The 23,541-nt window shown below is 42.3% G+C and overlaps 2 protein-coding genes across 4 annotated transcripts in view; one reads left to right on the top strand and one right to left on the bottom strand.

Annotated features, from left to right (window-relative positions):
* Nucleotides 1-698: 698 nt before the first annotated feature.
* Nucleotides 699-14,674, bottom strand: SNAP23 (synaptosome associated protein 23). The gene is made up of 8 exons (XM_081211891.1): nt 14,505-14,674; nt 7,565-7,673; nt 7,163-7,204; nt 6,675-6,723; nt 5,610-5,727; nt 3,225-3,374; nt 2,403-2,547; nt 699-934 (listed from the first exon to the last, which is right to left on the bottom strand). Exons 2-8 carry the CDS (start codon nt 7,619-7,621, stop codon nt 869-871), a joined length of 627 nt encoding a protein of 208 aa, XP_081068017.1. The 5' UTR covers nt 7,622-7,673; nt 14,505-14,674; the 3' UTR covers nt 699-868.
* A 1,261-nt stretch (nt 14,675-15,935) lies between these two features.
* Nucleotides 15,936-23,541, top strand: part of ZNF106 (zinc finger protein 106) — a 44,954-nt gene continuing 37,348 nt past the window's right edge. For 2 of the 3 annotated variants that reach the window (XM_081211500.1, XM_081211502.1), the window contains exon 1: nt 15,936-16,041. The gene's annotated coding sequence lies outside the window, so the exon portion shown is untranslated. The remainder of the gene's footprint in view (nt 16,042-23,541) is intronic. The other variant, XM_081211501.1, reaches the window with a different exon arrangement.

Raw genomic sequence — 23,541 nt, 5'->3', positions numbered from 1 at the left:
AGGTGCTGTGTAAGCCCTTTCACGTCTCCTAGGTCCTCTGGCCACCAGAAAGTATGTCTGGGTAGAGCAATAGCTAGTAGGATTGATGACAAACACCCAGTTTTTCCGGAATAAAATGGGGAATAAACTCCTAAAAGTTTTGTGAGAGTCCCATGTCCAACTATACAGGGTTTTTTGTGTGTAGCTGGACTACTCATCCCCTTGTTATCCAAATGAGAATTGCTATGGCTCAGAAAATGTACTTCTATATATATATATATATATATATATATATATATATATATATATATATATATATATATATATATATATATATCTTGAATGCCAACAATGATGTGTTTTAAAGCCCCATTCTCAAAAGTAGTAGTTGCTGAACCACATATTCCAATTATAAGAATATAAAATGCACCCCCCATCATGTATGGTTTGACCATGAAATCTAGGTGTTTTGTAAACTAAGGTCAGCTTTAAGACAAAGTTCATGAAAATTACTCATCCACCATTTTAGTGATGACATGAAATATTGAGTGAGGTAATGACATTCACTGAATGCATCCTCTTCTGCCTTTGCTCAGTTGCCTCACACACACATCTTACTGCAAAAGGGGGAGAAGGTACCATGGAAATATTTGAAGCCAGAAAACGAAACCCTGAGGATATATTAAAAAGAGTAAGAAAGCCAAGTCTCTGTTGTGCTATTTTCCTGGATTCTCAAACCGAGTCTGTATACAAGCAACAAAAGAAGCCATATGATGCATTGTCCTGCTTTGTTCCCTCTTCTGAATCCAGCCATCTTTCTTCTTTGGAAATTGAGGTTTGTAGAATAAAATGAACGTCTTCAGTTGGATAAAGAATTGGAAGCAGGCTGCTAATTTTCAATGAGTTTTTTGGCTCTTACATTGGCTTGCTCAATACGATCTTTGTTGGTTTCAGCCTGGAATACAAAATATAGCATAAGACTGCTACTAAACTAGAAAGATGAAAACAAACTGTATCATACTGTGATTCAACCATTTCTTTAGGAGTTGGCTCAGAATAAGATTGATATTATGGTGAGTCAGTAGTTAAGTGGTGCTTGAAGCCATCTGAGCAGAAAAGCCTTTCACTCCTGCAACTCATTCAGAATTTAGAGCAAATACCACCTACCAATGAAGATATGCTTAAAGTACTGGAAGAAATGCTTTGGACCCTGGGTGTACTGGCCACTGGCTGACTATTACACCAGCAGTTTAAGATTTAAGCTGGCTTCTAGAAGTGTTCTAGAAGAGCAAAATTCCATGTACTCATTTTCATCAATGCGAAGACCTAAAGGGGTTGGGCCTTACGTATCTGAGCCAACTTCCTTCTCCATGATCTGTTGTATGTTAAGAACAGCAAAACCATGATGGGAGACAATCTTGGGACCACTCTCCATATTTGGCACACCCTGCTTCAAGGAAGTCCAACCCAAACTACGCCAGAGTGTTTTCCAAAAGCAGCTAAACCCTCCTATTCAGTTAACTGTTTAGTGGCAGTAATTGTGATATAATCAAATTATTAGGAAATATGTAGCACACATATATAATAAAGAGCAATCTTCAGCTAAGTAAAGTAGGCCAGTATTCTCACACCCATATTACTGGGAGCATGGGAGAAGCCAAGGCAGGGAAATAGTGCTGTATTCTTTTGTGTAAACCACAGTCACTTAATTGTATTCATAACTCAGGAGATCTGTATCAAGGTTTTCCAGGTCTTATATCATGTTCCTAAATAACTATGGTAGCTCTGATTTGTGCATTTATCTCTCATTAATGTAAAAACTGGTAAAAAAACAAACCAAAACAATTCAAACACAGAGTTGAACAGAGGTTCCTTTCCATGATTTCTCGAAAATGTACCTTGCTTTCAGTTGTCTTATTTTTGTTGCTGCTTAACATTGGGATTAAAAATCAAAGGCATGTGGAATATTATATCTCAGCTTATCAATATAATGTTTATCATAATTTTCTACACCGAGTGCTACAAAAGAATCCAGAACAGTGGGACAAGAATTCTGTCTGAGATAATCACTGTTTCTATATGTAAGGACCACAACCAGGAGAGTTTGCCATGAGATCAGGTTTAATCCTATCTAGCTACAGGACCCATCATCTGGGTACAAGGATATTAACTCATGCATGCTAAACGGCTATAGCCTGTTGCTAAATTGAAATGTGTTTTTGTTTAGACCACTTCTCTATCACAATATATAAAAATATATTTAAGTGGGTGTAGAAAACTAAAACAACAACAAATATAACAAAAGTACACAGTGTATCTGGCTACAGCTTAGCACTGTGGCATTGAAGACTTATTAACTTGTCCACCTGGACACTAGATTTACCAACATTAAGACATCAATAGCTGAATTCTTTGTTTCTTACCTTAATGTTTATCTGATCTATCTGCTGGTTTTGTGTATCAATTGTGTTGCCCATCTCCACGGCCATATTTTTCAGGTTCCCCAATATGTTTCCAACTTGAGTTAGGTTTTCTTCCATTTCATCTTCTCTGTCATCATTTGTTATCCTGTTGAAAGTATCAAGGGAAACCAACATTGAGAAATCCCAAGTTCCTGTCTCCCGAATGTTATCGCATCCCAAGTTTTCAGAAGTATTTTCTGCTATGGAGGTTTCTACGCAAGTTTGTTTGAAAAATTGAATCAGAAAGTGATATAATCACCTAGAGACACTATAGATCTACTAGAAGGATCTGAGAATGATCTCATGAATTACACAGAATAGCCATGTTTGAATGATCAAATCAGAAGCTCTGTAAACCTGTGGAAAGCCCCTTGGTGCAAAGAAATGGTAGTTAACCACAGCTTCTAGTTATAAATTGGGTGATTAATGGCTTCCAGTCAAGCCAGGATTCACAAGTCAGCTTTAAAACATGACTTCATATTCTGAATTGTTTGGAATTCATTAACCATAGTTCCTGCTTCAAAAGTAATGAGATGCTGTGGTTAACTATGGCTTCTTGGCTTGTTTCCCCCACTCACACAAAGGGAAAAGTGAATCAGGAGCACGGCAGCTGTGTGCAACTGCATGGAGCTTATGTATATCCTGGCTAATGAAGCAAAAATTTGATTGTGTGGACCAGGCCAAAAGGTTTGTCTTTAAGCTTACAAAATGCAGTCACTACTATTGCAGAGAAAAGCATTTAGTCCTATAAATATTCAGGAGTGGGCAGGAGAAGTATCTTACCGTTTTATGTAGCCTCCAGATGTTGTTCCTCCCGAATTTTGTTGCAGATTGTTTGCAACACGCCCTGGTTGTTTAGACACTACACGATCATTCTCTATACCATCACTCCATGTTGTCTTGTAAGCTCTGCTAGTCTCAAAATTCTTTGTTCTACAAGAAAAGTCAGAACGCACATTATTAGATCAAAGATACAAGTTTTAACAAACCTAATGTGCTCTGATGGTGTTTCCTGCTTGGCAGGGGGTTGGACTCGATGGCCCTTGTGGTCTCTTCCAACTCTATGATTCTATGATTTCTATTATTCTAATGTGCCATATAACTAGTAATAGAAAGGACGGTTTCATACATGACAGAGTAATAGCCCCAGGTTTGCCACAGAAAATGCCATAGCGAGACCCAACCAATCCTGACTTCCTGATGTGTGTTCATGTTTTCAAATACACATTCTTTACATTTGCACTGAGCTTTGTGTGTGCACCAAAAATGTCATATAGCAAGTGAATTTAAGACATATAACTTCACACTGGAAGCAACCTTATACAAAAATAAACACAACCATTTTATTTTTCTAAAGTTTGTATGTTATATTTAAATCTTGAACTGCTTTGGTATCCGAACTGTTTTCTTACTCCTCAGCCTCCTTGTTGCTACTAATGGCTGCTATGTTAAAGAAAATCAACCAAATTACAGTCTAAGATATAGGACTACAATGCGTGTTTAAGAAGAAATAATGTACAATCTCCCAGCATTATATTTTTGGAACAGATGAATAGAGTATCAGTAGTTCAGAATTCTAATATTGTATGACCAAATTCAAATCATCACTAGAGTTTTTAACAAGTTGTATGTAAGATCATGATTCACGGAATAGACTACATGAGGGGTTGGGAATCTGTGGTCCTCCAGATGTTCTTGGACTCCCAACTCCCATGAGTCTCAGTCAGCACTCAAGCATGATAGGAACTGGAGTCCAACAATATCTGGAGAGCTATAGGTGCCCCGTCCCTGGTATAGATATATGGGAAATAATTTCTAAAAACAAATGCAGTGAGCTAACGGTGACTAGAAAACCCCCACTGTTAGCTTTTAGTGTCATTTCACAATATTCCTCCAACATTTTCCCCACTGTATACAATCCACCATTTCCCCCAAAACAAAATCCAAAATCCAACAGTATCATCCTAGAAGACTATTTCAGGTTTATGAGGCCAGACCAAACAGTTTAAACACAATCTATAAGCGACATAGCACAGATACAAACACAACTACGGACCATCACAAAATAGCTTGCGTGTTAAGACAGCATGCACATGCATATATGCACCCAGTTAGAACATCACCTTCAGGCAGCTGGTTAACAGTATAGGCTGCTTCATAAGATTGACCTTTTTCTAAAGTCCACTTTGACCAGTTAAGCGAATCCAACCTCTGCTGCTAAATCTTCATTTTATTAAGCAAGGAAAAGCGGGGTGGTTAGGAGAGAGAATGAGAAAAGAGTGAGCAGTAAGACCAGCAAACAGATAAATAGTTGTTAGCAAACAAACTATTTCAAAAGTACAGCTAAGATTATGTTTGTGTTTAGGGGGGGGGGGGGAAGCAGCTTAACCCTAACACAGGGAGAAGGAAAAACCGATTAAGACTGCAACCATCGTCTACTCAGAAGAAGATCCTACTAAATTCAATGGGGGTCACTTCCATGTAAGTGGGGTTAGTACTGAAACTTAATTCTGTGAGTGCTGTATTCACTACTTGTGTTAAGGCCAGACCACCCCAAAATTACTAGAAGAAGGTTATATTGTCCCTCTTCCTCTACTTAAGCAAACTGAAATAGATTCCATAAAGATCTCTCAAATGTACATATGTCAAAATAAGAATATTTAGAACTATCACAAAAGCCCTCAAACAAGCTAAGCACTCTCCAGGAAAAAGGAATTAGAACGTGATAGCAAAAGGAAGAAGAAAATAGGTATTTAGAATGTATATCATACTCCTGCCTGCCAAGCTCTCAAAGCATTTCCAAATATTCCTTGCTTCTAGTCAACCTACTCTGTGTTTGTGTGAAATCTGTACCTTAACCATACCAACCAGGTATTATTTTAACAGTAACAAACAATACTGGCACTGAGCAATATATACGCAAAACATTCAATAGTGATAACTAAGGTCATCCAAGCATTTATTGTTAATTTTTCTTTTGCCCTTACACATAATCAGGTTCAAGGAATTTGTACTACTAAAAAATTTAGAACTTCCACTTAAACTTGGGGAAATAGTCTAAAGAACACCAGTTAAAAAAACCTCCCAATCTTGATATTCTGAGCATTTCTCAATGGCCTCAATTTTCCCCCTTGAATTTTGGAATTCATCAACCTGCCTTTAACTGACCTATTGCAAGGACAGACACAGAGACCACAACACTTGTTGAGCTCTGTCAAGTTCTTCTCAGCTTCTCTCATGTCTTTGTTTATCTGGTCCATTCCTTCTTCTATACGGGTTAACTGTTCTAAGAAAAGTATAAAGAAAAAGGAATTTTAGAGAACTTAAATGCTACAAGATGCTTGATCTTCAGATGAGAACTTTAATGGTTTGTGTTCAAAATGCTTCTTTAAAAAAAAAAGAAAAAAACCCGAGGAAATGCATTAAAAAGTAATTTTGGAGTTGCAAAAGAAACTTTTTTGAATACCAATAATATGCAAGTGAATCACACTAGTATCCACACCTGGGTGGACTCAGGCCCCAAATATCTGCAAGGCCGCCTTCTTCCCTACAGACACTCTCAGATGCTGAGTTCAGCAGAGGGGGCCCTCTTGGTACTTCCTTTACCCTCAGAGGTTCGGGGTGGGGGAGCAAGAGAGGGCCTTCTCTGTGGAGGCCCCTAAGCTGTGGAACTTCCTCCCCAGAGGTGCATCTGGCACCTTCATTATACAGCTTCCGGAGGATGCTGAAGACACACCTGTCTACCCTGGCTTTTGACACTTGAGGTGCATAGTTTTAGAAAGCACCTTATTTTTTATTATTGCAATTTGTTTTAAACTGTTTTTAATGTTGTGTTTTAATGTTGCAACTCATCCCTGGATCTTAAGTTGAAGGGCGGGTAAACAAACAAAGAAACAATATTCATGTGCCTCAGGTCTCAAAACTGAAGTAAAAAAATACTGCATGCTGCACGCAATATATTTTAGATAACCCGAGCCATAATACTACCAAACAAACTTATTCTAATCCAGCTCTTGAAGAAATGGTTGATTCACAGCATGATATAAACAGCTTTTTTCCATCTTTCTAGTTTAGTAGCAGTCTTATGCTATGTTTTGTATTCCAGGCTGAAACCAACAAAGATCGTATTGAGCAAGTTAATGTAAGAGCTATCACTCACTCTATCTATCTATCTATCTATCTATCTATCTATCTATCTATCTATCTATCTATTATTACACATGCACAACTCACCCCCTTGTTCATCTAGCATGGTCATGGTTTTGATTCCTGTATCTTGGGACTGTAAGGAAGAAAAAAAATGATAGGAGATACAAAACCAGCAAAATCTAATGCTAGAATTGGACACAAGTTTGTACTACAACAGGCCATTCTACAGGGTTACTAGTGAAGAGTACACTATTTGCATTAGTACCATGTAAACCTCAAGGAAGTCCATTTTTTGTAAAAGTATGTTCAGAATCTTGCAGAAGATGAGCAATTCAGATGCAAGTATCTGACAGCTAATTTATTTTGAATTTGAACCCTAAATACAGCAGCAATGCAAATATTTAAAGTTCAAAGCTGTTCCACCCATAGTCATCATCTACACATGCCTCATAATGGCACCCACATGCTTTAAAAATAGCAACAGCTGGGAACAGAATTGCAGGAATGAACTGCTCTCAAACAATTTGATTTGTTCTTCCTCATCCCTCACTCCCGCAAAAGCTTTTCCTTACCTCAATGGCCAGGCCAAGAATTCTCCTTGTGCTTTCCAAAGACTAAAACAAAAAAGAGATTTATCTTGAGCCATATGGACTTATAAAGACATTTAGTAATCACATTATATACAGAGTTTCATGTAAGTGAGCATGATGTTATATTCCTGAATCTAAATAGATCCTACTAGGTTATATTGTTCATTTCAAATAGCAATATTCTGAAAACAGTATTTTTGTTTTCTAAATTAAAAGCTTGACGTATTGAGAGAGGTTTTTTCTTCAGTGGTACAGAAACCATTTTGGACAGCAAATCTCATTTACTATGATAGGGCTTTGTGCATCCTAAATAGCTTTCTTTAATGTGAGGTCTACTTTCCACTACACAAGCACAGGAGAAAGAGAATAATCTAATATAATTACCTCATCTGTAACTTGATGGGCTCTCAGTTGAATTTCATCAGGCGACAGCTCAGCCATGATTAACACTTATTTTCTTATCTCTGACTATTCACAAACAATGGTATTTCCTCTGTAACAAAGAATACATCATTTACAAGCAGAATTCTAATAAATGTCAAACGATACAAGTGCTCTAAAGATGTGGTAACACAGTTCCTATTATATTTACATTCAGCTCAATTCTCAGGTCTCAGGACAAGGAACACACAATTTAAAATTTCAATATCAATCAATGACTGGAATATACAGAGGTGCCTCGCAAGACGAAAAGAATCCGTTCCGCGAGTCTCTTCATCTTGCGGTTTTTTTGTCTTGCAAAGCAAGCCCATTAGCGGCTTAGCGGATCAGCTGATAAGCGGTTTAGCGGATCAGCGGGTAAGCAGCTTAGCGGATCAGCTGTTAGGATCAGCTGATAAGCGGCTTAGGAAAAAAGGGGGGGAACCCTGCAGGAACTCGCAAGACATTTTCGCCTTGCGAAGCAAGCCCATAGGAAATTCATTTTGCGAAGACCTCCAAAACGGAAAACCCTTTCGTCTAGCGGGTTTTCCGTCTTGCGAGGCATTCGTCTTGCGGGGCACCATTGTACAGGGAAAAGCCATAATGAAATAGCCCCTATTGGAGATACAGTGGTGGCTCGCAAGACGAAAAGAATCCGTTCTGTGATTCTCTTCGTCTAGCGGTTTTATCGTCTTGCGAAGCAAGCCCATTGACGGATTAGCGCTATTAGCGGCTTTTAGAGGCTTATCGGATCAGCTGATAAGCGGATTAGCGGCTTAGAAAAAGGGGGGGAAGGAAAAAAACCCGCAGGAACTCGCAAGACATTTTCGTCTTGCGAAGCAAGCCCATAGGAGATTCGTTTTGCGAAGCACCTCCAAAACGGAAAACTCTTTCGTCTCGCGAGTTTTCCGTCTTGCGAGGCATTCGTCTTGCGGGGCACCACTGTATGTTGATTGCTTAAAAGGTATAATTTAATAAAAGCAGTGTCCATTCACACAGGCACCTCGGTCAGTAAGAAGTTTAAATGAGGTTTTGCACTTTTACTTGATTAGTCAAATGAAGGAATGAGAAAAGACCAAGTTTAGCCCAGCCCCATTTTTCGGTGACCTGATAAGAAAGATAACTATAATAGCTGGAATCTGGCAAGACACAGATAACAAGTGTAACCCATTCACCCCAAAGCAAAACACATTCTTATATCATATACCAAGTGCAGCAGCTGGGACCAAACAAAGAAAATGGCAGCCTGTAAAGCCCCCACCTCATCCACATCTTAACACTCCCTAATTCTTTGCTTCTCACTTTTAGCCTCTGTAATTCTGAGCCCTCCAGATTTTTTGCTCTAGTCTAGTCCAAGGCAGAACAACTGAGGATGGCAAATATTTAACTGTTTTAAATGGTTTCATTTCTGTTGAAATGAAAGCACAGGAGGCAAAATTGCTGTTAACCTACAAGGGTGAATCTAGGAGGGAATGGAGAATATGGAGTTTGCAGAGGCAGAAGACATAATTACCCACATGCAGAAAAGATGTTTCCCAATTTCTACCACAAACAAAATTCAAGTTTGTTCTTCCACCTTGGAGCCAGAAGGTATTAATTATTGTTACTCTGCCTCAGTTGTTTACTATCTTAGGAATTTGAGGCTTGCTGGCAACAGTGATTTCAGCTCTTAAAACACCCTGTGTTTCCCCTTGATTTTTAGCACTATGTTGTTAAGACTTCAACAAAAAACACCCCCACTCCCTCTTTTTTTCTTATAAATCATTATAATTGCTAAACAAAATTTAAAGCTGAATTTTGTTGCCGTAATCCTAAAAAATGAACTGCTATTCCTTTGTGCAATGCTATCTTTTTCAGTTAGTATCTTATTCAGAAGATATAATTTTGTTGATTTAGGGTCCTCTAGTTCTTCAGATAGAAAAATACCAACAGGGAATCAAATCAGAATATAAAATATTACATTAGCACTTCCCATAGAGAAAGCATTATGGCCTCCCTAAAAAGTTGCCACAATCACAACTTTCAACAATAAGGTAAAAAGGTAAGGTAAAGGATCCCTGGATGGTTAAGTCCAGTCAAAGGCGACTATGGGGTTGTGGAGCTCATCTCTCCTTCAGGTCAAGGGAGCTGGCATTTGTCCACATACAGCTTTCCTGGTCATGTGGCCAGCATGACTAAACTGTTTCTGGCACAACGGAACACTGTGACAAGTGCCAGAGCACAGGGAAACACCGTTTACCTTCCCACCACAGCAGTACATATTTATCTACTTGCACTGGTGTGCTTTTGAACTGTTAGGCTGGCAGAAGCTGGGAAAGAGCAATGGGAGCTCACCCCATCATTGCGGATTCGAACCCCATACCTTCCGATCGGCAAGCCCAAGAGGCTCAGTGGTTTAGACCACAGCGCAACAAACAAAATGACCACAGTAATAATAATAATAATTCAGAAACAATGTCATATTTTCCTCAGAAGCAATAGGTTCCTCTGAAAATGTCCACCCATACCTAGCGTATTACTTCCAGGGTGGCAGGCAATTTTAATGAGTAAATAACATCAGTTAAAATTTGGCTAATTTCCATGTAGTGCACAGCCCACAGCATTTTGTCGCAGCTCTTTCCTTTAAAGTTTAAACCATTCCACTCCCATCCCCTGAACCTGACACAAAAGATTCCATTCTCCATCTTTACCTTTACATTCCTCCTCACAATCTATCATTTCTTCCTAGCTTGTCTTAGCTCTCCTGATATGTTGTCTGGGCATATTTAAAACCTTCCCCCAGACATGCATGTTGACTATTGAATGTTAAACTTTTTAAAATAAACTTTTTGTTCCATTATGCTCTCATGACTCAGATTTTTTTAAAAGGGTGACATCAAGTGATTTGACAGGTGGGCAGACCCACCAATCTGTCAAAATGGCTCACAATGGTTGGAGGAGGTTCCCTACCTCTTGCCGCATGTATTTGACATGGCCTGGGACTTGAACAATACAAATTTAACTAAGAGGAGCATCAGGAATATTTAGCAGAATTTCACAAGCAGAGATTTTTTGAAGTTGTACATTTAAATCTCATCAGAAGCCTGAAGGATCCAAGAATTTTGCAACACATTAGCTACCAACAACATTTGTGGTAGCTCTAGTACTATTTTGCAGCAGAGAAGTTATTTCCCTATTACTTTACACTGACTAAAAAGTAAATAAATGTGAAAACAAAGACACCACTCAACATCTCTTCCTGTCTTTTTTATCAGCTTCCTAAATATGCTACAAGGACAATAGTGTTATTGCTGCTCTTTCAGATAGCACAGGAACAGCATGTTGATTGCTTTGCTTGTTTAACACTTGTTTAGTAGCCTAAATACTACATAGGAAGGCCTTCTAGAGTTAAGTAACAGCAGTATCTACTATCTACACTACAAATCAAAACCTCCACAGCTTTCAAACTACCCTGCCCAGAATATTTTTTTGAAAAGCTACAACAGGTAAACCAGCATAAATTTGACTTCATTTTGTAGTTTGCTTCTGCTTTGTTGTACAAAACTTTAGTAGTTGTCACATTCAAAGATAATTTGAAAAGAAGAATGTGTGGGTATTAACTTTGTATTGGAGGTAGTTTTCATGTATTCTACAGCAAAGGAACTCCAAATACCTGCACCTACCTTAGAAAAGACCCACATTACAGAAGCAATTCTGGAGACTGCATTTATACAAAGGCAAGTGTGTTACTTGATTTGATCATTGAATGTAAGAGTAACTTCCATGAGCAAACAGGTCTCCATAACCCAAGATACAATCCAAAATACAATTAGTAGTGGAACAACTAATTCCCCACAAATCGGCTTCTTCTTAGGGAGGAAACTTCTTTTATAAAGCTGTCTCAAGTGACTGCATACTTTCATGTTGATGTAAGGCACTCTCTCTCAACTTCTTGGTCAACAAAAATGAAACAGCACAATAGTGCTAGAAGACAGCCAATGCTGGAATTACTAAAATCCCCAGCAATGAATTCCCCTTGTGATATTAGCAAGCATTCTGTTGCTAAAGATCTATCTTTTGTATTGATATTCATGGTGCCAGAAGTGAAACAGCTCCTCACCAGAGTATAAGTACTTCCACTTGCAGGGGAATAACTGCCAATTTTAATTTATAAATGCACCCTTTCACATCACTTTTAATCCCCTCCTGAGTTCCCCAAATTTTGTTAAGACATTACTCAGTAGTCACAAGCGACTGCTGTGCAGAAAGAAAAAGAGCACCAACTTTGGTATCATGCACTGTGCAAAGGGGGATTGGAAACATGTGAACATAGTGATTTGCATCACAGCCTATATCTTTAAATAGAACACTTCCTGAGTAAATATCTTTTATGGCTTTGTGACTTACTCTGAAGTGTATGATAGAAGCAATTGTGAGATATAAAGAAGTTATTAGAAAGGTTATTTAGGTTAGTTGGAACACTGATGCAATTCTCATGGCAGACCTCACAGCTCAAGTATTTGTATACAGTATATTAAAACTGTAAATAGGATATGACAATCAGCGCCATGGAACATCAAGTTATTCCTGATGTTCATTTTCCCTCTCTAAACTGTGTCTTAAAGGCTGAATGCACTGAGGCTATTCGGGTTCCCCTTTTCCCCTTAGCCCATTACCTTCCCTCAAAACACTTAGCCTGTAAATCTGGAGACTCTCCAGCTTGGTACTCAGTGCAAATGAAAGGGTTGTGGCTAGAAAGGAAAATTGCTGCATCCTCTTTGCATGCATAAAGTTGCCTTCAACATTCACAAGGGGCTCTTTGGATCCCAGTGCTAATTGTCAAAATGAAACAGAACTGAGTATGTATGCATCTAAGTTAAAAATGTATAGAGTGCTATTTGTAGTATTCTTAAGAGTATGACTACTTTAAGAAACAAGGGAATAAAACTCAGGAATGGCAAATGTCGTGGGGGTGCTAAAATATGAAATAAGCTGATAGTGCTGGATGCGTAGGCCTGCAGACTACCATAACTCTTAAGGAGATAAATGTGTATGGTAGCAAGGAGAGGCCAGTACTATGTGTGAACAAGACCTCAAGTCATACAAGAAGGCAAGCTTATGGCAGCCTTGTAATTTCCTGCTCATCCCTGGAAACTGTGATTACCAGGGATTCCCGCAAGCAACTTTTATAGGGTTCTGAAAAAGCTGTGCTCTATATTTCACTAACAGCTTGACTGCTGCATGAGATACCAAAGCTGATGGCAAATATAATCCTCAGAAGGACTATGAACCAGATGGAGAATAGCCAACACAGCCTGGAATAGTTTATAATGTACTGATTGGGTAGAGGATGAGGGGAGACTGCTCTTTGATCAGACGCTGCTGCATAGGACTGTGCATTCAAGGGAGGAAGGAGCATGTTTACATATAATGGTTAATAGTTCTCTCTATGTACAAAAGACATGGGGTGAAGAGTAGAAAAAAAGAAGTGGGAGGAGTTAGAAAAGATTAAGTAGAAGGGAAAATGGGGAACCATATGGGAGAATAGAAGAACAGGAAATAGCAAAAGAGTAGAAAGCATAGACAAAAATGAATTATTGGAAATAAGATGAACAGCTCCATATCGCACAATCTACTTCATGTACCTTACCAAAGATTCAAGTTATATCATGTTCTCAAGATTATGAAGATGTAAAGGCTTTCAACCTAGTGTTGGGTCCAGATTTGGGCAATACTATATCCTTTTCTTCCAGCCACTCTGACACTGCCCAGTCATTTGCCTTCTGCTTCTTGGGCTAATGTGTACCACTGCCCTGAAGTAGAGAATGAGTGGAAGCTGCTCTCCTTGCACTTGACCATACTCCTGGACTGTGTACGTACCACAGTTCCCAGGATTCTTTGGGAGAAGTCATGTGTTTTAAACGAATGGCGTTTCTTAGAGAGGGCACATAAAAAAGCAGTAACAGCAAGGAGGAAAAAGATCAGCAGACCCTGCTTTGGTGTGGGCCTTTGCAGGTGCCCTACAACACTGACTCCTGAGTGAACTTTCAATTGTGGAGTATACTGTGAAGGATAAAAGTATGCCTTAAACTCTTGTTTTCCATAAACCAGCTACTGCTATTACTCTGAAATGCCTACTCACTTGTTTTATGTACCTTCTGCTGGGAACGCCCCAAAATAAAAGTTACCTTCTCCCTTAAGTGCCTTTCCATTCTAAACCATCCTCAGGAATTAAGGGCTCAGAAAAAGGATTCACACCTTATGTAGCAATGATATAGCATGAAATATAGGGCAGCTCTGGGGAGAGGAAGCCAGTGGCCACATTCCTTCAGGAATCCCTAACTCCCCAAACCAAGCGGGGCCTGGAAGGGAGGCCAGTCCCAGGCAGGCAGGCAGGCAGGCAGGCACCCCGGAAGCCGGGAAGGAGCGGCAGGGCAGCTTCGCCCGCCGAGGTCCCTCCGCTGCCGGGGATGCGAGAGCGGCGCTTCTGCCTCTCCCTCCCTCCTCGCCGCTTCCTGCACTATCCGCCTCTCCCTCTCTCCTCCTTCCTTCCTCCCTTCCGCAGGGCTCCTCATCCGCCCGCATTCCTGGGCCACTCGCCGCAGATCCTCGCCCAGGTTCAGCCTCCAGCCCAGCCGACCATTATATACAGATATATATGCCCTGTATATATATCTGTATATATATGTATGAAGCCGAGAGACGCCCACCCGGCCCCTTCCTTTCCCGGGCACCTCGAGCGCCCCACCTCCCTCCGGCACCTCGCCCGACCTCCTCTTCGAGCAGACCCCGCACTCGCACCTTCCCTTGCACGCCGCTGCACCCATTCACACGTACTCGGCGAGCCCGCTTCTCCCCATCCCCGGATTCCCCCCCGCCGCCCCAGGCTGCCCGCTCCTTGCTTTCCTTTTCGAGGCTCACTCACACGGCTTCGGAGTCGACCAGCCCTCGCCCTCCTCTCCAGCCCTGCACCCGGGAGCTCGGGCCTTCCGCTCTGCCTCGAGTCTGCGGGGGCCCCTTCGCTCGGCCAAGCCCCACCCGGGCTACTTCCTCACAGCCTCCGCCCTCCAGTTCCTTCTTGACCGACGAGGTGTCTCCTCCTCGCTCCTTGACAACAACACCCGCCTCCTCCGCAACCCCCACTCACGATTGCATTAGTCGCTTCCGCTTCGAGTTATTGGCGAAAGCGAGTGACTGTCAAACTCCGCGTCCTCCTTTCGCTTTCCAGAACACCAATAATCACTGTTTGGTTTTCTGCATTCGGTTTCCAGCTGGCCTCGCTTTCTATAACCTCCCCTCCCAAACTTGTGCACACATACCAATAAATCTGGGTAACGCTTCTTGCATCAAACGCAATGCACAGTAGTCCGCAAACACTTATGCTATAACAACTTTGTTGCTCTCTCAGGTGTCACAAGACTCTCTCTATTTTGCTGCCAAACACTAAGACGGCTGCTCATCTAGAGAGTTGCTGTTTTTGCTGGCGCTCTCCTTTCCACTCCGTTAGTTGGTTATGGATTCAAAGTGCCAAATCCGGTGGCAATCGTTGCATCAGGTCAGACACCTGCGGTGGAGACGTCCTTGCTTTTCTATATATCGGCTAATCTAAGTTTAGGTTTTTGAGACGTGTGTCTACCTCTATGATCGACATGGCTGAATTTTCCAGATTCTTCTCTGAACATAACAATATGATAATAAAGAGACTTAACCAAGGAATAAAGAAATCTCCTTAAAGTCATATGTACTGGCTGGAAGGGCAATAGCAAATCATTACAACTAATAAATAAAGATTTGTGCGTTAGCTTTCAGGTTTGTCTGCGCACACAGGTTTTTGTTTTTTTATTCAGCTGAGTTTGGGTTTAATAGCTGAATTCTCGGGGATCACAAACTTCGTCTCCAAGACAGGCTTCTTAGTAGGAATCATAATGTCTAATCCCTGTGTATGGCTACATTTCAGGGAGCTTAGAAAGACGCCCCACTGTGAACCACGTCGGCAGGGCCTCGTCCCAACGAAGGATCCATGCCTTACAACCCACTCCCGCGCACGGCCATCTGGAAGCAACGCCAATCGAATTCAACAGAAAGTGCCCAAGTTCCGCCGCCTCCGGGAGCAAAACTACAACTCCCGAAATGCCCCGCGCCCTATGGCCGTGGCCACAATTTTCTCTCGCAAGAGTCGTTTCCCGTCGGAAAGAGCGCCGCCGAGTCGGGTTCTGTGAGGCGCGAAAACTACTCTTCCCAGAATGCAAAGGCGCGTACGGTTTGGGCTTTCCGATTGGCTGAATCGATGGGGGCGCTTCCTGCGTTGTGGCGCGGGTCTCTTTCGGGTCGGCAAGTGTCCGGAGTAGGAGGAGGAGGCGGCAGCAGCGGGGAAGGCGGCGGAGGAGGGAGGGGGCCGTGGCCAGCCCATCTTGCTGGGCGATGGGCCTGGGCTACGCAGCGGGGTGAGGAGGGTACGACCTGTGAGTACTGAGAGGTGGACGGGCGGTGCCTGGCTCTCCAGTGCGTGGGGAGGAGGAGAGGCTGAGATTAAGCGCAGGCACGGCGGCAATGTAGATGGGGTGGCTGTAGGTCACGAGTATGCGAGACCTACAGCTACGGTTATTTGTGGGATGGGGCAGTTCGGGGGAACTATCTTAAATGAAGTTGTTAGGTTAGGGCTGCCGAGCACGTAAGGCTGGAGGGCAGCGTGCAAAGCAGCCTTTGCGCGAGATTTTGTACTTTTGAAGCACACATTGGAGGACTAACACAAAGCCCCACTTGTGGCAGTAAAAGCCTAACCTAGAAACCTTGTGGGGGGGGGGGAGGCGTGATATCGGAGACATCAATTTTCTTGCATTATAGCTTTCACAACTTGTACGCACCATGCAGACAGCATTGTAATTAGGAGCATCCTATAAAGTAGGGAGAGGCTAACCATTAATGTATATGTTTTGCATATTATTTAATATGCTGCTACAAATGGGTGCGTTGACATCTGCTAGTGCTTCTTAAACTGTGGTGTGGAAACTTTGGGGCACTTTCGGGAATACTTCAGAGGTGTAGTTTTTTCAATACTTCCATAATGTTTGACACATTTTTTTGGATCATTCTAAAAAGTGTTTGTGTAACTTGTAAGTCTTTCAAGAGTTGTCCGATGTAACAGATATGAATGCAGTCCACAAAGAACAAATGAGAATAGCCCTTAGTACAATTTAATATGTATATATGTAGTTTGTTTTCAAGTCTGAAACTGGTAATTGTCAATTATGACCCAAACTTAAGAGTTACTGTGATATCGAGTCTTAACATCTGGGTTGGTTCATTTGGAGAAAGGTAGACCCTGAGGCATTCGGGTCCTGAGCTGCATAAAACTTCTTAGGTCAAATCCAGCACTTTGAATTGGGCCCGGAAGCTATCTGGTAGCCAGTGCAGTCAGGCCAGAATTGGTGTTCTGTGTGCAGACCATCTTTCCCTGGGGAGCGACCTGGCCACTGAATTCTGCACCTACAGCGTCTGAACTGTCTTCGAAAGTAGCCCTTTGTATAAAATATTTTAAAAGTTACCAGAGCATAGACAACAGAAGTTAGGTTATCCCTGTCTACATAAGAGTATAGCTGGGTCACCAACTGAAGCTGATGGAAGGCACTCTGCACCACTGAGGTCATGAAAGCATTTGATGGGACAACATTTTCCTTGAAAGAGAAGAGTTTATCTTTTATCTGTGGCACAGCCAAACTTACTTATTTGAGAAGCAAATCTGCTACTTATTTCCAGCATGCAGTTGCAGGTAGGATGTGGACACAGGTGTTTCCTGTGGTGTAGAATGATTCTCATTTGGAGCTGCTGCAGCAAGTCCCAGGAGAACGTAGCGGTGGTGGATGGGTCTGTCTGGACCATTTTGCTGGGTAATAGCTTCTGGGTTGACACTGTCCAGTGAAGTTAGGAGGGGCAGATTGCAATTCTGAATGTAGCACAGGAGTTCTTATGTGGTGTGTGATTTGGTATTGTGGTCTGCTGCAGAAGTGGGCATTATGGCTGGTTTTCTCCTCTAGGTGGTGTACTGGTTGGAATAGAGCACGGGTAGGCAAACTAAGGCCCGGGGTCCGGATCCGGCCCAGTCGCCTTCTCAGTCTGGCCTGTGGACGGTCCAGGAATCAGCGTGTTTTTACATGAGTAGAATGTGTCCTTTTATTTAAAATGCATCTCTGGGTTATTTGTGGGGCATAGGAATTCGTTCGTCCCCCCCCTCCAAAATATAGTCCGGCCCCCCAAAAGGTCTGAGGGACAGTGGACCGGCCCCCTGCTGAAAAAGTTTGCTGACCCCTGGAATAGAGTCTGGGAAGTCCAACTCCCAATAGTCTGTGATCTCACAGTATTAAAAAACTGGCAATGATCTACCCATTGTCGTAAAAAGACTGGCAGTGATCTACTACTGAAAGTTGTGGAAGTTTTTTAGGAAGCCAAAGTTGTGGAGCCTGAGCTTTTTTTAGATCACAATCTACCCGTTGGACATGCCTGGAATAGACAACAGAACATTTGCTTATGTAGTTTGTTTGTTACATTTATATCCTGCCTTTCTGCTGAGGCACTCCAAGTGGCATACATGGTTCCACCGCTCTATTTCTTCCTTGTCACAACCCTGTGAGTTAGGTCAGACTGATCGGCCTGAGGTCACTCAGTGAACTTCATGGAACCAATGTTTCCACAGTGCCGTCGAGCTGGTGCTAAACATATTTCTCTGCTTTCCTTTAGACTACATCAATGAGGACGAGAGGTGGGTCTTGTCAACTGGGCAGGCCAGGACCTCCATACACACTGCCCAAGCTTGTGCCCTGGAGAGGTCACTTCTGTGCTAATGCAGCAAAAACAGTGTGGGAGGCAGCAGTTGTTAGTTACCGATCTTTGTAGCAGACACTGTGGTTCTTCAGCAGTTTGGCTTTGCCCCTGGAGGCACACTCCATTGTCTCTCTAGACCAGGGGTCGGTAAACTAAGGCGCGCAGGCCGGATCAAGCCCAATTGCCTTCAGAATCCAGCCCATGAACTGTTCGTGGATCGGCATGGGGATTCTGTTCGTTCGGGCTGTGCCATTTTTTTCCTGCCCCCCACACCGTGGCGGTACCTCCTCCCTCCCTCCCTCCTTCTGGCTTCTCCCCGTCTTGCCTAGAGGAGGAAGGGGGCTGGCTGAGTGCCATTTTAAGCAGCCCCTCTCTGGAGCCATCCCTTTCGTGCCGCTCATCTTCCCATCGCCACCGCTGCCCTGGTGCTCCTGTGGGCCAGAGAGCGGAGCGGACGAGGTAAGCGCAGCGGCTGGGGTGGGGTGGGGAGGAATAATTGCCCCCATACCTCTTCTTCCAACTCCCCCCCCCTCCGGTGCCGCTTCTCTGGCCTGCCACAAGGTCTGAGGGATAGTGGACGGGCCTGTGGCAAAAAAAATTGCCGACCCCTGCTCTAGACAGATGGATGCCAAACTGGACTGGGTCCACCACTCACTACTTCCTAAAAAGTGCTGTGGGGTAGGTTTGGAGGTTCTGCCTCCATGGCAACCATAGGTCCAGGAGAATACTCTGGACTTGGTTTTTTTTGTTCTGTACAGGTGGAGGGTGATCTGGGTATGGAAGGGCAATATGTGGTCCTTTTCAACTCACAAAAGCTTCTAACCTCTGAAAGGTTAGAAGGTGGCAGCCTTTGGAGCAAGGTGGAGCCAAAAGGTTTCCTGACTGCCCTAGGTGAGTTTCCGACTGCTTCAGCCTGTGATCCTCTCAAAGTCCTGGTCAGTCCCTGGAATAAGCAGTGTAGTGTAATGGTTAGAGTGTTGGATTTGGGCCTGGGGGACCTGGATTCAAATCCCTACTCTGCCATGAAGTGCCACTGTCTCTCAGCCTGACTTACATACTTCAGAGGATGGTTGGGAGGATAAAATGTGGGGAGGAAGAACTGTGTGGGCTATCTTGAGTTCTTTGGAGGAAACGTGGGATATAAATGTTTTATTTTTTATTATATAGGGAAGGGCAATGTGTTATGAATGGGACTACCTTTGAAGAGCCTTTGGAAGCTGCAGTTCATCTGGAATGCAGCAGCAAAGATTTTAGTGGCCACATAACCATTGGACCATGTTATATGTGTTCTGTATGTTCCAACTGCCAGTTTGCTCCAAGGCACAGCTCAACTTACTGATGATTACCTTTATTTTATTTTTTTAAAAGATATTTATTAAAGGTTTTAAACAATAAATCACCAAACACATAAAATACCATCGCCCAGATAAAACAAACAAAGAAAAAAAAGCAAAAAGATTAACACAGAATAGATAAAATACAACATAATCAAGTGTCATAAAACCATATTTCCATAACCTTTCGGACTTCCTCACATCTCCCTTTCCTGCGTTCCCAATTATAAAATTATAAGCAGCAATTTATCACCTTGTTTCAACTCTTGTTTTATAGTTTTCAAATATTATGTCTCCAACTTTAGATATTTTTATACTTAGATATTTGAATTTGACATAATATTAATCCAAATTTCATCTTTGTTCTTATACATCACTTATTCTCATATTTCTTTCAGCTAAATCGCTGATGCCATGTTGTTTTCTGTCCTGCATCATCTTAACATTCATACAGTTTACAATGTTTTTGTAAATAGTCCTTAAACTTTTTCCAGTCCTCTTCCACTGTCTCTTCTCCCAGGTCTCGGATTCTGCCAGTCATTTCTGCCAATTCCATGTAGTCTATCAGTTGCATCTGCCATTCTTCCAGAGTGGGCAAATCTTGGGTCTTCCAATGTTTTGCGATGAGTATTCTTGCTGCTGTTGTTGCATACATAAAGAAAGTTCGGTCCTTCTTTAACACCCTCTGGCCGACAATGCCCAAAAGGAAGGCCTCTGGTTTCTTAGGGAAGGTATACTTTTTAACTCGTTATAGATCATTTCCCAGAAAGCCTTAACCCTTGGGCAAGTCCACCAGAGGTGAAAGAATGTTCCTTCAGTTCCCTTACATTTCCAACATTTATTGTCTGGCAAATGATATATTTTTGCAAGCTTGACTGGGGTCATGTACCACCTATATATCATTTTCATAATATTTTCTTTCAGGGCATTACATGCCGTGAACCTCACACCGGTGGTCCATAACCTTTCCCAGTCAGCAAACATAATATTGTACCCAATGTCCTGTGCCCATTTTATCATAGCTGATTTAACCGTTTCATCTTGAGTGTTCCATTTTAACAGCAAGTTGTACATTTTTGAAAGTACCTTAGTCTTAGGTTCTAACAGTTCTGTTTCTAGTTTCGATTTTTCCACCTGGAAACCTGTTTTTTTGTCCAAATTAAAGACCTCCCTAATCTGAGCATAGTGTAACCAATCTCGCACTTTATCCTTTAATTTCTCAAAACTCTGCAATCTCCAAGTCTCTCCATCTTTTTCTAATATTTCCCAATATTTCGGCCATTTGGCCTCCATATTGAGTCTTTTCTGAGCCTTAGCTTCCATTGGTGACAACCACCTTGGGGTCTTGTTTTCTAATAAGTCTTTGTATTTTATCCAGACATTAAACACTGCTTTCCTGACAATATGGTTCTTGAAAGCCTTATGAATTTTTACCTTGTCGTACCACAAATATGCATGCCATCCAAAAGCATTGTTAAACCCTTCCAAGTCCAAAACATCAGTGTTCTCAAGAAGCAGCCAATCTTTCAGCCAGCAGAAAGCTGCTGATTCGTAATACAACCTTAAGTCTGGCAGGGCAAACCCCCCTCTTTCCTTGGCATCAGTTAATATTTTAAATTTTATCCTGGGCTTTTTGCCCTGCCAGACAAATTTAGAAATGTCTCTCTGCCACCTCCTGAAACACTCCACCTTATGCACGATCTGTAGGGTCTGAAACAAAAACAGCATTTTTGGCAGTACATTCATCTTTATAGCAGCAATTCGGCCCAACAAGGAAAGCTTCAATCTTGACCAGCTTTTTAAATCCTTTTTAATTTCTGACCAGCACTTTTCATAGTTGTCCTTGAATAAGTTCAAATTTTTGGCTGTCATATTTACCCCTAGGTATTTCACCTTTTTAACCACATTTAAATCTGTCTCTTTCTGAAACCTTTCTGATTCTAAAGTTGTCAAATTTTTTTCCAAAACCTTAGTTTTATGCTTGTTTAGTTTAAATCCCGCCACCCGACCAAACTCGTAAATCAATTCTAAGACCCTTTTCGTACTAGATTCTGGCTCCTGTAATGTCAAAACCAAGTCATCTGCAAAAGCTTTAAGTTTATACTGTTTGGCTCCAACCTGGATTCCTTCAACCAACCGGTCCCCTCTGATCATATTCAAGAGCACCTCCAGGACCGAAATAAATAACAAAGGGGAGATAGGACAACCTTGTCGTGTTCGTTTCTCAATCTTAAACTCTTCTGTCACCACATTGTTAACTATCAATTTAGCTTTTTGTTCTGAATAAATTGCCTCTATACCATTTTCATACTGATGATTACCTTTAAACCCTTAATGCAGGGGTGGGCGAAATGCAGCCCTTCAAACCTCTCTACCTGGTCCTCAGAACTCTTCCCAGACCACGCCTCTCACTGGCCTTGTTTGCAACCCCTTGAGTATTTTTGCCCACCTGAAATGTGTCCTTCCATTCTGATAATGCTTCCCTCCATGGGTGATTCAAAGGGTGTCTAGGACCTCGGTTACTCTATGAAGGCAAAATTTACATTTGTTGCTGTTTCCACTTTTGCCTCTGGCTTCACCTGCCGCTGGTATGTGGCTCCTGAAAGGTTGCCCAGAAGGAATGTGGCTGCTGGTCTGAAAAAGGTTTGGCCGGCCGGCCGGCCAGCCCTAATGGCTTGGACCCAGGATTCCTGAGGGATTGCCTCCCATAGCACTTTATCTGCTCCGAGAACTCTTGCCTTCTGCTCTAGGAAACTGTTGCCCTTTTTTCATTGGAGGAAAGCCTGAGCCTTGGGGTTCTGCCACCTCTTTGCATAGATTCCTTGTTCCTCTTTTGAACCAGCCCATCCCCACTCCCTGTGCTGCTCCCATTGCCCAAATGGTCCTTAGTTTCCTTGCTTTGCCTGCTGTATCCAAGTGGGTGTGGCACAAATCCCCAAGGCCTTCCTGTTGGAGTGTCATACCTGCCAGGTAAATGGATGCGTGAGGTCACCTGGCTCACAAATAGAACAAGGAGGGCCCTGCTGCACCCCTCTTTTCTTCACAGGCATTTTATTCCTCCTGTGACCTTCCCTGGGTTACATGAAAGAGCCCTTGAGAACTTGATTCTAGACCAGAACCTGTTGCCTCTTTGAGTGCAGTCTGAGCGGTCCCTTTGCAGAAAGAAGCTTGCCCTTGCCTCCCATAGTGACAGCCAATAGCAGCTGACCTCCGCCAGTATTTTTAGCCTTCTCTCATAAGTGGCTGCAGTTGATTGGGCAGCTGATGGGAATCCTTTTAAACTCTTCTTGTGATCACGTATAGTTACTCTGATACTCTAATTCACCAAAGCAGGTGTAATTTTAGATCCGCTTGGTAAAAGTCACTTTAACGGAGTGTGCTAACTGATTCTAAAAGCCGGGCCTACTCTAGTGACCTTGCTGTGCCTATTAAGTATTTGGCTTCCCTTCTGCCCCACAAATTCCAGAAACACTGAGCCAATTTTAAGCAATATGCTAAACATACAGTGAGCATTAATTCATCAACTACAAAGCAATGCTCACATAGAATATTAGGCACAGAGAGCAAGTTATAGCCGACAAGGAAATCCACAATATTCCGTATAAGGATTAGCACCTCCTGCTTTTAAGAATACTCGCAAGTTCCTTTTCACATTAAAGTAAGCTTCAGAAGTTTAAAGGGATGTTTATAATTTTGCCGCTTGACTGCAGTGATCTTGAACGGCATTCTTTTCATCTTAGAGTCATGAAAGTTATGCCGCAGCTATTGAGGGTTGGGCTGCCCCCCCCCCCCAGAATAGATGCTTTAAAG

The sequence above is a fragment of the Podarcis bocagei genome (assembly GCF_964188305.1).
Source record: "Podarcis bocagei genome assembly, chromosome: 1".
In the NCBI taxonomy this organism is placed as follows: Eukaryota; Metazoa; Chordata; class Lepidosauria; order Squamata; family Lacertidae; genus Podarcis; species Podarcis bocagei.
This window is presented reverse-complemented; position numbering and strand designations above follow the sequence as displayed.